Genomic DNA, 13,560 nt, shown 5'->3' on the forward strand with positions numbered 1-13,560 from the left:
GTTCTGTAAGATCGCCTGAATTCAATGCCGGACGCCTGCCAGACCGGCTTCCGCTGAGCTTTAGCAGAAGTCTTGAGACGTCCCAGCTGGTTCACTCTCCAGCTCATATTCAAGATGACCTTTCAGCCTGATTCATGAAGGATGGGACGTTAACCCAGGCATGTTGGACTCAGTCAGCAGAGTTAACCACTGCAGGACCTTGGTCTCTGTGGTGGCCCAAATCTGTCATGTAGTGTCTTAGGTATTTATTTTACTCAAGGTGTGTGCCCTACCTTCAAATCAGCATGGTATGTGGAGGGCATCAGGTGTCTCTCCCCATCCCTTTAGCCTGGAACACTAGCATCTCAAAATTATTTTTATTACATTGGTGTGTGTGTGTGTGTGTGTTCATGCATGCACATGCACATACATGCATTGCTCTGGCACATGAAGGGAGATCCAACGACAATTTCCTGGAGTCTGTTCTCTCTTTCCACCCTTTGGGCTTCCAGGACTCGAAATCAGGTTTTCAGACTTGATAGTAACAACCTTCATCCACGGAACCATCTTCCCAGTCCACATCTGATTCCACCCCCCCCCCCCCCCCTTTTTCCTGCTCTGGACAGCAATTCTCTTGAATACCACACCTTGTGGGCACTCAGGGCCCATTCTGTACACTCCTGTTCTCAGGCTTGTTCAGCTGTTATTTCCAGAGGACACAGATGATCATGAACGAGGTTACAGTAAGACAAGGAACCCACATTGGAGCTTGGCAAGCAGGCCGTGTGAGTTGGGTTTGTATTATTACTGGCTGACTTCAGGGGACTTTCTTCAGGGAGGCAGAGGTTTGGGGAGAAATGAAAACTCACCAGAGAAGGAGATTCCATACATGAAGGAGCAAGTACACAAAGGGTCAGCAGCATTAGATGCATGGGCTGGTTTCTTACACACTTGCTAGCCCTGTGAGATCAGAGACCTAGGAACTCTGAGCAGGCCTGATGCTTCTTAACTCCTTCCAGTTGTCTCAAGAGGTGAGCCAGTCCCAGGGTTTACCCACCGCTGTCTCCTTACCCCTTAGGATTTATTCCTTGTTCACCATTGGGATTTACACATCTTAAGTATAGAAGGAAAACCATTTTAAAATGATAGCATAATAATAAACTCATAGGTAGCCATGCAGGGTACCACTTGGTAGCTTTACTATATCAAGGAATTTATTCAGTTCTTTTCCTCATTTTCTACATTTAAAAAACAAGAACCCTAGTAAACGCACCCTTGAAGAGTTATGCAAGGGTTAAGCATGATAATCTAAGTGTGTGTCAGCTCACATTATGTAGACTGTGATATTAGCTACTGAGCATTTGAATGAATATGGAGCCAGGGGAAAGCTTCCATGCCTTCTCCTCTAACCAAGGAGAGACTGCCTTTTCTTTGTGGTGCAAATCTGCCTTTTCCAGCCTGCTACCGCTTTCAAACCTAGGAGGTAGATAGAATGAGGGGGAAAAGATGACATTTATCAGGGGGAAAAATTGCAAACCCTTTCTGGCTCATTGGCGTGAAGAGCGAGGGACCCTACTCTAGCCCCCTGCCCTCCACGCCGGCTGGCTGGGAGGAATAAGCCATACATGTAGAATTGTGGAGCACTTCGGGTCTAAAAAAAGCCACCTTTGAAATTCAATCCTTTCCCATTCAGTGGCAGGTAAGATGGCATCTACTCCTCCGGCCTCTGCCGTCCCCCAAGATTGACAAGTATGCAGTAATGGCTGCTCCCTCTTGACATTTGCACTGAGCACAATTGAAGGGACGAAATAGATGTGTCCAGTCCTTCTGCTGGAGTGCTCTGCAGGTAGCCTTCTGTTTGGGAGGCTGAAGACACAATTCCCAAAGGCTGATCCCCTGGAGCGCTTTCCAGAGAACTGGGCCCTTGGATTCTCATGTAATGATACCAACACACGCCCATTGTTCACAAATATGGATCGGTTGTATCTAATTTGAAAAAAGTCATTTGGCCCAGGGACGCTGGGCACACTTCAAATGTGTTCCACACTACAGTCTTCCAGGAACATGAGCCCGTAGCTTTGTTCCAAGACTGCAGTTATTTTTCGTCAGGTGCCTGCTGTTCACAAGACAGGAGGAACAGTGAAGTATGCTAGACCCTCTGTGCTCTCAAGGGGCACCTTCTCTGTAGGGATAATGAAACCTCATACATGTTACCACGAGTAAAGGGGTGTCATTGGCCAGAATGGCAGAATACTGGTGTGATGGAATTGTGGGGATGAAGGCTTACTTTTCTCTGGAAGAGGGACACAGAAACTTTTGTGCTAAACTACAGCATTGAATCTATAAAGTCCAAGAGATGTGTGAACATTAGATTTAAATTTCTTCCTATAGAACCTCGCCAGGTTTTCCATCTTGGATGGTTTTCCCAGAGCTTGCTGTTTCCTGTTTTTGGCTTGGGAAGTAAATGAGAGCAGGATTGTTTGGTGCTCTACGTGAAAGACCATGTGCTGCTCATCATTGAATAGGCATAGTTATTGTCTGGGCATGCCTGAACAACTGAACAGTTGATGATGGTTATGGCGAGATCTCATTCCATGTCAAAAAGTTTCTCTAAATTAAACACCAAATATCCCCCCTTCTTTTTTTTTCTCCATTGAAGAAATCCCTTTTAGAACTCCAGATTCTGAGATACCTACAGTGATTATTTAAAAAACTTGGGATGTATCTTCATCTCCAGTCACAGTGGGAAGGGCTCAGATAAGAGGCAGGTTACCAAGGAGTTCAGTTGCTAATGCTGGGAAGGATCCTGTTGCTAGAGATGGTGTGTTGTGCTCTGGGAAACCTGGAAAAGAGCCCTGCAGGACCGCTACCTGCCCTGCTCCCTGGGGCTGGTCCAGACTCACTGTCGAACTCCTGTGGCCTCTACCAGTACCATCTGCCCAAGGGTTGGAACTTTGTCTCAGAGCAGGGTGTTTACATGAAATATTAGAATCCTATGTGTGCAAAACTATATTACCCAATGTGAGAAATTATATATATATATATATGTGTGTATATATATATACATATACATATATAGTGTGTATTCAGACTCTTCAAGTTGTATTCTAGTCTATGTGTATTCTCTGTATATTATGACCTAATTAATCATCACCATCATAACCATCTATCATATTTACAAGGATACTATCAGTTCTGGGGTTATCTTGTGGAGATTTAGCAATGATTTAAGTATTTTAAAGAAATTTTCAGAATTTTTAATGTTTTTCTCTTTGTTTTTTTTTTTTTTTTTTTAAATTTGTGTTCAGTTCATGACCTCAATAGCCAATGATAGAGGACCAGTTAAAGCAGCCATTTGTGCCCCATCAAAGCTGAAAAGAATCGAGGCCCAAAATACAAGGATTTTGTTGCTTTTCTTAGCATTCATTTTATTATTTGTTGCTCTATGACGTCGGTCGCCTCCGCTTCTCAAGTTCTGGGATTATAGCATATCTGAAAGTCTCTTGGATAAGAAGTGGGTGTGTAAAATTTTTCTGGGGGAAGGGTGAAGATACTTGTGACCAAACTCTCTTTCTGATCTTTCTGCTACTTAAACCCCTAGTATTTTTGAAGACACTTACCCTGAACCATTATTTCCAGTCAGCTTGCAAGAGTTACTAGCTTGTATCCAATCCCTGCAATCTGTTTTTGCAGATATTTCCTTTCAAAAGATTTTATTCACGTTTATGTATCTGTGTGAGTGTGTATCACGTGTCGTGCCTGTGGAGTTTACAAGAGAGGTCACATTGCTGGAGCAGTTGTGAGCTGCCTGATATGGGCACTGGGAACTGAACTCAGGTCCTCTGGCAGAGCGGCAAGTACTCTTAATTGCTGAGCCATCTCTCTAGCCCCACATTTCAGCCATTCTTTAGGTGGCCCCTAACATATGCACACGTGCACAGACATATATAGTTCCATCCTGACATCTGTGGCTTCCAATTAATGTTCAAGCTGATGTCTCCTGGCTGAACAGTCACCGCATGGTGACATGAAGGCAAACGAAAATAGCGTTTATAGTAAGATCCTCCCCTTCAGCTGTGCTGCCGAGGTTCAAAGAAGACTGAAAAAGGAAATGGTTCTTCAAGAAAAAGAGCTTAAAAAATTGATGCCATTAAACTACAGCATTGTATCTATAAAGTCCAAGAGATGTATGGGCATTAGATTTAATTTCTTCCTATCGAACCTTGTCAGGTTCTCCGTCTTGGATGCTTTTCCAGGAGCTTGCTGCTTCCTGTTACTATCTCGTAAAGGAGTGACATTTAGCCTGTGCTCTCTCATTGGAACAGGACAGCTGGGAAGTGGTGGAAGGACTGAGGGGGGAGATGACGTACACCCAGGAGCCGCCTGTGCAGAAAGGATTTCTGCTGAAAAAGAGGAAGTGGCCCTTGAAAGGCTGGCACAAGGTACGACTTCGGTATTATTCTGTTAGAAGTTGGTGATGAGGAGGAATGTTAGCGTGTACATCTTACTAAACTCTGTTTGCTTCTCACAGAGATTCTTCTACCTGGACAAAGGAATCTTGAAATATGCCAAGAGCCAAACTGATGTAAGTCTTCTTCCTGGCCCAGCATGCTATTGCAGAAGTGTGCAGGCTGCTAGAGTGTGCCCAGAGCCGCAGTTCTCTGTGGGTAGTGGTTTTTCCAAGTGGCACAGAGCCCTCTCCACACACCCTGATCCCTGCTGCCTTAGCTCTGGATCTAGGTGGGCTCCATTCACTACCAGGAGAAGGTGCAGGGTGGCATCCTGGGTACCATAGGCCTGCTCTGGTTTTAGCTAATTACAGGAACAGAGCATGTGCCAACTGTCCTTCCCCTCTTCTGGCGACTGGGGGCTTCATGGAGAAAGCCATGGTTAAGGTGGACTTCTGCTTGGAGTTAACCCTAAGAAGTTGTCCTGGAGGGTTCTGAGTGACCAGCAACCCTGCCTCATAGGGCGCTTCTCTCCTCTCTCCCTGCCCTTCTGGTCTTAGTTTCTCGACTATACCCTTCCTTTTAAGTCACGTATGAATGAACTGACAACAGACACTAATCCAGGGGAAGGTAATGGCTCTTGCATTGGAGTCACCTCATGGTGTTTTCCTCTCACTGCCCTGTATCCTGACTATGAAAACTCATTATTTAGCTTCTGCCCTTCAGCCCCCTCTTCTGTGGTGTGAGGCGAGTGTGTCTCCCTTGCAGAGAAAGAATGCCACCCATGTGCAGTTCTTAACTGGGTCCTGCTTGCATGGAGGGCTCCATCATTGGTGCATGAACAAGATGAGGTGGGAGGGGACCAGGGAGGTTGTTACAACCACCTTGACTACTGTGACTCTCAGATAACCCTCTCCTGCTCCTGTAGATTGAGCGAGAGAAGCTGCATGGCTGCATTGATGTGGGCCTTTCAGTGATGTCCGTGAAGAAGTCGTCCAAGTGTATCGATCTTGACACTGAGGAGCACATCTATCACCTGAAGGTGAGCCCCAGCCAGGGCCGGCTCCCACCGAGCAGCTGCCACCAGGGCTTTTGCTGGTTGTGGAGTTGTCCGAGACAGAGTCTTGCTATCTTGCCTGGCCTAGCTTTAGACTCCTGGGCTCCAACAGTCCCCAGCTTCTGCTTCCTGAGTAGCCAAGGTTCAGGTACTGCTTTCCCAGCTTGGCTGTGCAGAGGCCTTTCTACGGTGATGGGATTGTCCACTACCGTGCGACTGGTAATGACATGGGGACAGCTATTCACCATGTAGGAAGTCTTTGTTCCTAAAGCGTCCCTAAGGGATGCTATTGATGCTAGGATGGGCCAGCTTTTTTCTTGGTTGTGCAGGACTGTCTCTCACACGGCTCAAAGAGTTAAAGTCCTTGTCCCCATTCCCCAAATGTTACCACTCCTCCCCAGTGACAGCAGTCAATAGCAAAGACACCTTCTTGTGCCCCTTCCCCAAGGCTGTATGCCTTTAGTATATATGGAACCATCTACCCTAGACTAAAATAGGTTCCCTGAAGTATAATGTTTACTGTGTTGGACCATGATTTGTGACTTTGTTAAAATCCTCATATTGTAGGGAAACATCAGGTTTTTTTCTCCTAAACTAGGAGTTTGTAAATCTTAAGTCTCAAAGCTTTTTTACCTACTTGTCTTTCTCCTGAAGGTGAGTGATGTTACAACATCATGCCCAGGGCACCATCAGTTCTTACTGGATTGCTTACTAACTGTTCAACTTTGACCAGTCATTTAATTCTTGAAAAATCTTGGTTTTGTTTGTTTGGTTTGGTTTTGTTACCTTACCAAAAGTAAAGGAAGGAAGGAAGGAAGGAGGGAGGGAGGGAGGGAGGGAGGGAGGGAGGGAGGGAGGGAGGGAGGGAGGGAGGGAGGGAGGGAGGGAGAGAAGGAAAGAAGGGTGATTCCAGTGTTCATGTGCAGGGTCGTGCTCATAGGTTTATAATGTTTGCTATAATTCCTTAGGGGACAGTAAGTTTAGTAAGACGAATTATTCTGTATAATTATTGGTCAGTGCCTGAATGCTGGAGATAAACTGAAAATTGCTTGGGCAGGGTTGCTTGATGCTTAGGGAACGGGACTGAGGCTGGGAAAACCAAGGTTCTCCCCTGTCCCTGTCCTCTCCTTATGTGTAGGTCTCACATCTGCCCCCAATCCAAGCCCACATTCTGGGTTAGTTCAGTGTGTAAAGCAGTTCCACTGACACCGTGGGCTGGTGATTCTTTGCTGTGGGACTGTCCTGGGTGCTGTGGTTAGGCCTTTACCACTGGGTGCCAGTGGCGTCTCTTCTCTAGTGGTAGCAAGCCACACTGTCTCCAAGTCTTTCCAAGTGTCCCCTGAAAGAGAAAATCTCCCAAGTAAAATATCTATGGCAAAGTAAGGAGAGAAAACCCTCTAGTTATATAAAATTATATAAAATAGTTGAGAGAATGTACTGCTCCCCTGCCAGCCGTCCGTGGTTAATCTCTTTTGGAAGAGTTGATGTTGTTTTCCTGTATTGGTCCCGTGACGCCATTCTGTGTTTTCACATGGTCGGGAAGTAATGAATCCTTGCTTATCGGCAGTTCTAGTTAGCAGAATGAAGTGATCACTCAGGTCTGCTTTTTAAAGACTCAGACTAAGATGCACTGGACTTGACGCCATGAGACAGAGTTTTCTCTGAGACTCAGTGTAAGTGCTGCTTGGTTTCTCGTTCATCCCTGAGTGTCAACTCTGGCTTATAATGTGGGCCTTTTGTTAGCTGCAGGCTTCCTACCCCTCTTTATCCCTAATTGCCCACTCCACCCCCAGCAACAGGGTCTGGATGTATAGCCCAGACTGGCCTTGAACTCACAAACCTCATGAGTGCTGAGATTAAAGGCTTGTGTCACCACTCCTGACTTGATTCTCTCTCTCATTTTACACCTGAGGAGTCTGGGCAAAAGAGTAGTTAAGAAAGCACCCAGCCAGAGTCCTGGAATTACTGCAGGCCTATCATAGAACCGGGGTTAGCTGTGCCTGTTCCTCTCCTTGTTTAACCAATAAAAGATGAGTCAAGATGAAATCTTTGGGCACTGGCTTGTCAGGCCTTTGGGGAGTTGATTAGTACAAGGATGACAAGATTCTTTTTTTTTTCAGTCTTTTTTTTTTATTAATTAATTTAATTATTAAAGATTTCTGCCTCTTCCCCGCCACCACCTCCCATTCCCTCCCCCTCCCCCAATCAAGTCTTTCTTCCTCCTCAGCCCAAAGAGCAAGCAGGTTTCTCTGCCCTGTGGGAGGTCCAAGGACCACCCACCTCCATCCAGGTCTATTAAGGTGAGCATCCAAACTACCTGGGCTCCCACAAAGCCATTACATGCAATAGGATCAAGAACCCATTGCCATTGTTCTTCAGTTCTCAGTAGTCCTCATTGTCCATTATGTTCAGCGAGACCGGTTTTGTCCCATGCTTTTTCAGTCCCCGGCCAGCTGGCCTTGGTGAGTTCCCGATAGATCATCCCCATTGCCTCAGTGTGTGGGTGCACCCCTCGCCGTCCTGAGTTCCTTGCTCGTGCTCACTCTCCTTCTGCTCCTCCTTTGGATCGTGACACTCCTTTATGATAAAGGACATTGAGACTATGACAAGATTCTTATAAAGTCCCTCTTCAGTACATCTGGGGGATGAAATCCGTTCAGGAGCTCACAGTGCAGAGGAGACAGATGTGTGTCTATTTGTGCTGCGGCTCCCTGCAGACAGGCGCTAAGGAGGAACCTCCATCTTCAGGCGTCTCTAACACCACAGAGTCAGGGTCTCGATTCTCTAATACTGCCACTGCTGTCTATCTGCCTGCCCTCCGTCCCAGCTGCAGTCTGAGGACTGACCATCCCAGTGCTGGCCTGGCAGGCCGCTGACCCACCACACACCTTTCTGAGTTATTTTAAATGACAGCTTTACGAATCTACATCCTCATGTCTAGGTAATTCACTTTTCACTTTGAAATTATGAAGATCTCTTATATACACAAAAATATTGACTTAAGAAATGTCTATAGTATAAACGTGGCTGCTATGTTCCTATTAACACTTTTATGAGCATTTGAATTGTTTCTTGATAAAAATTATTATAGCAGGCGTGGTGTTATGCCTGTAATCTTAGCATTCAGAAGGGTTTTTCCTAAGCTCAAGTCGAAGTACAGCCTGGACTGTGTAGTAAGTCTGAGGCCAGCCCTGGCTACATAGTGAGTTTGAAGCCAGTCTGGGCTACATAGCAATACACTGTCTCAAAAATATTTTTTAAATGAAAATTGCTAATTATAAACATTTTTTTTCTGGAAAGTAGAAATTTACATTTCCTCACTTATGGAGAGAATGGATAAACTTGCGTATAACAACAACAACAATACTCAACAATGCTTTGTCAGATATTTTTCTTTATCTGCAAATGGCAAAAATGCCCTTTTGGCTAACGCTCACATATGTTAACAGCCACTTCTAGGCCATGCATCTTTTGTCAGGGTAGATGAATACAGGCCAGTGTTTCAGGGTCTTCCCTACTTCATTCCAGTTCAGTCTGGCCGCAAAGTCTGAGTTCCAAGAGTTTAAATGAAGAACAGAGTTGATACATTCTGGGGCGGGGGGGGGGGGGGTGCAAGTCTCAGGCTCGAGAACTTGGAAATGATTCAAGAGACAAATGTGGGTTTTAGCTTATTTGTTGTTTAATAAAACTGGCCCTCTTTGCATGACTGCTAGAGCATCTCAAAGGAAACAAGAATGTGTTCTGTGACGATGCCTCTTCCCCAAGTATTCTCCACATAGATGTAAACCAAGGCAGTACACGGGATTTCTTCTCTTCCGTGTGCACCAGCTCCAAAAGAGCAGGTCTGGAGTGGCCTCATTTTAATAATTGATTAATCATTGATTAATAATTGATCCTTTCAGCAAGTGGCTCTCTTTGACATCTCTCAACACCCCGTAGGTGAAGTCCGACGAAGTTTTTGATGAGTGGGTATCCAAGCTCCGCCACCACAGAATGTACCGGCAGAATGAGATTGCCATGTTTCCCCGGGACGTCAGTCACTTTTTCCCAGGGCCCACGATCACAGATTCTGCCCCAGGAGTGTTCGACTCCATTTCCAATAGGAAGGTAATGATGATTTGGGTGCCAAGACCAAGTCCGAGGGAACAGAGAGGCCCATTCTGGGAGTGCGTCTGAGGGAAGGTTTGTGGGTGGAGCAGGGTAAGTTGGGGTGGTGTTTAACTAGTCTCTTGACCAGCGGGTCTGACCCAGGATCTAACTAGCATGAATTAAGTAAGGTAGGCAGTTCAAGCAAGGAGATTCCTGAAGGCTTGGGTTTTCTCTCAGCCACAGTGACTTTGGTTTGTCTCCCTGGCTGTTGGTTGCATCTAATTAAGCATGCGTACAGCCATACAATATTGCAGACTCTTCCAACATATCTTCACTATGGTATCGCCATTTCATAGGAGAAGATAAGGACTGTCACCCAAGGCCGTGGAGCCTGGTGTGGCTTAGTCGGGTGATAGACAGGTATCATGGTCTCTTCCTGGGGCCTTTGCTAGAAGGTTCTGCCTAAATCGCCCCGCTATCCTTTCCCTTAGAAGCTCTCCCTGCCGCGCTCTGTTTTGATTTCTAACCTGCTCTTGTCGTCCATGAGCAGCGTAGCAGTCTGTCGAAGCAGAACTCATTTCAAACTGGAAGCAACTTGTCATTTTCTTCTGGTGGTGACACACGAGTTCCATTCTGGCTACAGTCTTCCGAGGACATGGAAAAATGCTCCAGAGGTAAAGCTGTTTGACCCTTCCGCTGCTCTCTGCCCTGGCTCTGGGGTCATGCGTGCTTGGCGTGGCCTTCACGTGCGTGTGTGTCCCTGCTGTGGTCACTCATCTGTATTCTATCCCTTGCTTTGCTAATGAAGGCCTCGTCATCGTTAGCCAACATGCTGTCCCCACAGAGCTTAGTGTCTTCACCCGGATGCAGACAGGCTTCCTAGTCTAGTCCTGGGATGGATGCACGAATTCCTCCTGGGGTCGCAAATCGTGTCCCCACGGGTGGGGACTGTCAGCTCACTCACAGTCTTGTAAGTGTCAAAAATGACTCTGCTGCCCACCTAACTGAAGCATGATTAATAAAAACTCAGAGAGAGAAATTAGGGTTCAACCTCAAGACCAGAAAAGCAAAGCAGCCAGTCACTGGCTCTTACTACTTCCTCAGTCTGAAGTAGTGATCCTGCCTCCAGAAATCTCAGGATAAGACCGAGAGAAAGCTGTTTCCTTCCGTTTTATAATCCTCTCTGGGGCTGGGATTAAAGGTTGCACCACTGGGATTAAAGGCGTGCACCGCCCAGTTTCTATGGCAAACTAGTGTGTCTACTAGAATTAAAGGTGTGTGTTACCACTGCCTGGTTTGTAAGGCTGACCAATGGGGCTGTTTTACTCTCTAATCTTCAGGCAAATTTTATTTGTTAAAAAAACAAATGAAATTCCACTACACCCAATGAAGAGCCGGTGTCCACTGGTTAAGTCTAAGCGGCCAGATGGAGAATGCCCAGCTGAGCGTTCTCCAGCACGACTACTGTACACTAGAGTCATGGAGAGAGCGTTTAAAGATCTTATTTTATTTTCAGTTATGTCTATTTGTGTTGGGAGAGGGCGGTGAGTCTGAATGCAGGTGCCCGCAGCGGCCAGAAGAGGGCGTCAGGTCCCCCTGGAGCTAGAGTTGCCGGTGATTGTGAGCTGCTCAATGTGGGTCCCTTAGAAGAGCGGTATACACTCTTAACCTAACTGCTGAGCCATCTGGACCCTTTAAAGTGTGAGGGTGCCCATACCTACGCTTCTGTCCCAAATATGCCTTTTAAATTGGCCTGGGGTACCACCCGGATGACCCTGTTCCCGACGCCCCTTGATTGACTCTGACGAGGAGACAGGATTAATCACTCCTCCACAAGGTGACTCGCTGTTCTCAACCACAATCAGCTACAGCTCAGCCGGGGAAGCAGACCGAGATGCCTAAAGGGATAGAGAGTTCAGATTTAATTGTCTAAGGGGAGGCCTGGAGCAAACAATTTAAAATTAAGTTGGGAGCTGGAGAGAGAACTCGGTTCATAAAGTACGTGTCGTGCAAGCACGAGAGTCTGGGTTTGGTACCCAGAACCCACAAACGAAGTCAGATGTGGCTGTGTGTACTTGGCATCCCCGCCCTGGCAGCTGGAGATGGATGGATCCCTGGGGCCAGGCAAGCTCAGACTACTTGGGGAGATTCTGGCCAGTGAAAGACCTTCCCTTGGAAAACCAAGTTGATAGAGAGCCCGATGAAGGCCAAAGGTTGTCCATTGTCACACACGTACATGCGCATGCCCACAGCTCGCGCGCGCACACACACACACGCGCAGAGTTTTTGAAGGATGTCCTTCATTTCGAGGCACTAGTGGACAAAGCTGTCGGTGGCAGCCTTTGCTGTGCCACATGGGATGTGGCTCCCACTGACCATGCAGTTTCTGTCACTCCATCGCTGTCACCTACTAGCTCCACCGACTAGCCCTAGCCCAGAGGCTTGTTCCAGGACCAGCATCAGCAGGCTGGCCTGGCTTTATTAAAAATGCCAATTCCCAGGCCCGAACAAGTTGTATGACCCCCTAAACTGGGGATAGAGCCTACAAGCTGTGGACTCACAAGCATGCCGGGGGATTCTGTGCATTGGAAGCCTGAGAGCTACGATGTGGAAGCATACAGGTCTCTGTTGCTCAGCAGAGACACCATCACAGTCAGCGGTGGACTGGGCTGTTTCTTGAGTTAGTGACTAGGGTCGTCTCTAACCATGCTCTTCTGCCAGCTGAGGCCCATCTGCAGAGGCAGGTCCCCGGATACCAGCACAGCTTAGCGCCTGTTGTCGCTGGATTAGGGATGCTGCAACGGCGGTGTGGGAGTGACCATTGTTTTCAGTTGCTACTGTGGGCCACTGTTGAGCCCTCTGCACACACCAAATCATTTAATGCTCAGCTCTATGGCTATATGTGTAATTGTCCCCGTTTCCCATACAAGAAAACTGAGGTACAGAGACCATGTGGTACAGTTGACCAAGTGGATTTAAATCAAGGCAGCCTAGATCCACATCATAAATCACTATCATCTATGGCCTTTTCTGTGTGTGTGGGGGGGGGAGGGGATCTTAAAGGGGGAAATAAAATACACAGATACAGAGCCTGGTACTCCCTGGTGCTAGTGGACAGTTGTGAACATCTGCCCTTCCTCCCACAGACCTGGCACACTGCCATGCATATCTGCTGGAAATGAGCCAGCTCTTACAGAGCATGGACGTCCTGCATCGGACATACTCGGCCCCAGCCATCAACGCCATCCAGGTTAGCCTACTGCTCTTTGGTTCCCCTTCTGCCTTCTTCTCCTCTCTTGTCCCCTACACTTGACTAACAGCGGGGTGTTGTCCGTCCGGCTGCTTTAGCCAAACTCAAGGGGATGGCTTTGGTCACTTCCTGGTAGTTTTGGTGGACCTTACTGTCTGTACTCTCTTTCCTCTTTTGAAACGAAGGGTGGAGCTTTTGAAAGTCCCAAAAAGGAAAAGCGATCACACAGGCGGTGGCGGTCCAGGGCTATTGGCAAAGATGCTAAAGGAACACTGCAGGTAACCTTTGCTTCCCGCCACGCTGGCTTCCCTCGCGGTGCTGCACAGCAGAGCAGAGCCCTGAGTCAAACAGGACGGAAAAGTGAGCATTCCGGAGTTCATCTCTGCACCCTGTGAGGAGAGATGACTCCTGTTACTGAGACCTCTGGCTACAAGGATAAGGCCGTGAGGATACTAGGGCAGGGGGAATTTCCCTGAGGGAAAATGGCTTGACATTGGAGGGACTGCCCCTGTTGCGAGGGTTTGGGATCTTTTCTTCTTTAACATCTAGCTTGTCTATGACACTCCCTTCCCTGTGTGCTTTGCCTAGTGGCTGCCAGGACCCAATACTCTGATCTACCTTTGTCACTCTCATCCCTCAGAGTGGGCCTATCTTCTAGAGTCCGCAGGCCTGAGCCTCTGTCCCACCGGCCCTTCTGCCCTTTTTCTTCAAGCTCTCAGCGCCCCTTCCAGGGTTGA

The 13,560-nt window shown here is 47.3% G+C and overlaps 1 protein-coding gene across 5 annotated transcripts in view; it reads left to right on the top strand.

Moving 5' to 3' along the window:
- The window catches only part of Osbpl3 (oxysterol binding protein like 3), a 176,727-nt gene that overhangs the window by 103,216 nt on the left and 59,951 nt on the right, over positions 1 to 13,560 (top strand). For 3 of the 5 annotated variants that reach the window (XM_057766014.1, XM_057766005.1, XM_057766032.1), the window contains 7 exons: positions 4,305 to 4,421; positions 4,511 to 4,564; positions 5,356 to 5,469; positions 9,424 to 9,591; positions 10,124 to 10,247; positions 12,720 to 12,823; positions 13,009 to 13,101. In XM_057766014.1, the coding sequence (XP_057621997.1) occupies positions 4,305 to 4,421; positions 4,511 to 4,564; positions 5,356 to 5,469; positions 9,424 to 9,591; positions 10,124 to 10,247; positions 12,720 to 12,823; positions 13,009 to 13,101 (774 nt within the window). The remainder of the gene's footprint in view (positions 1 to 4,304; positions 4,422 to 4,510; positions 4,565 to 5,355; positions 5,470 to 9,423; positions 9,592 to 10,123; positions 10,248 to 12,719; positions 12,824 to 13,008; positions 13,102 to 13,560) is intronic. The other 2 variants (XM_057766024.1, XM_057766041.1) reach the window with 1 other exon arrangement.

Source organism: Chionomys nivalis, chromosome 1 (genome assembly GCF_950005125.1).
Source record: "Chionomys nivalis chromosome 1, mChiNiv1.1, whole genome shotgun sequence".
NCBI lineage: Eukaryota > Metazoa > Chordata > Mammalia > Rodentia > Cricetidae > Chionomys > Chionomys nivalis.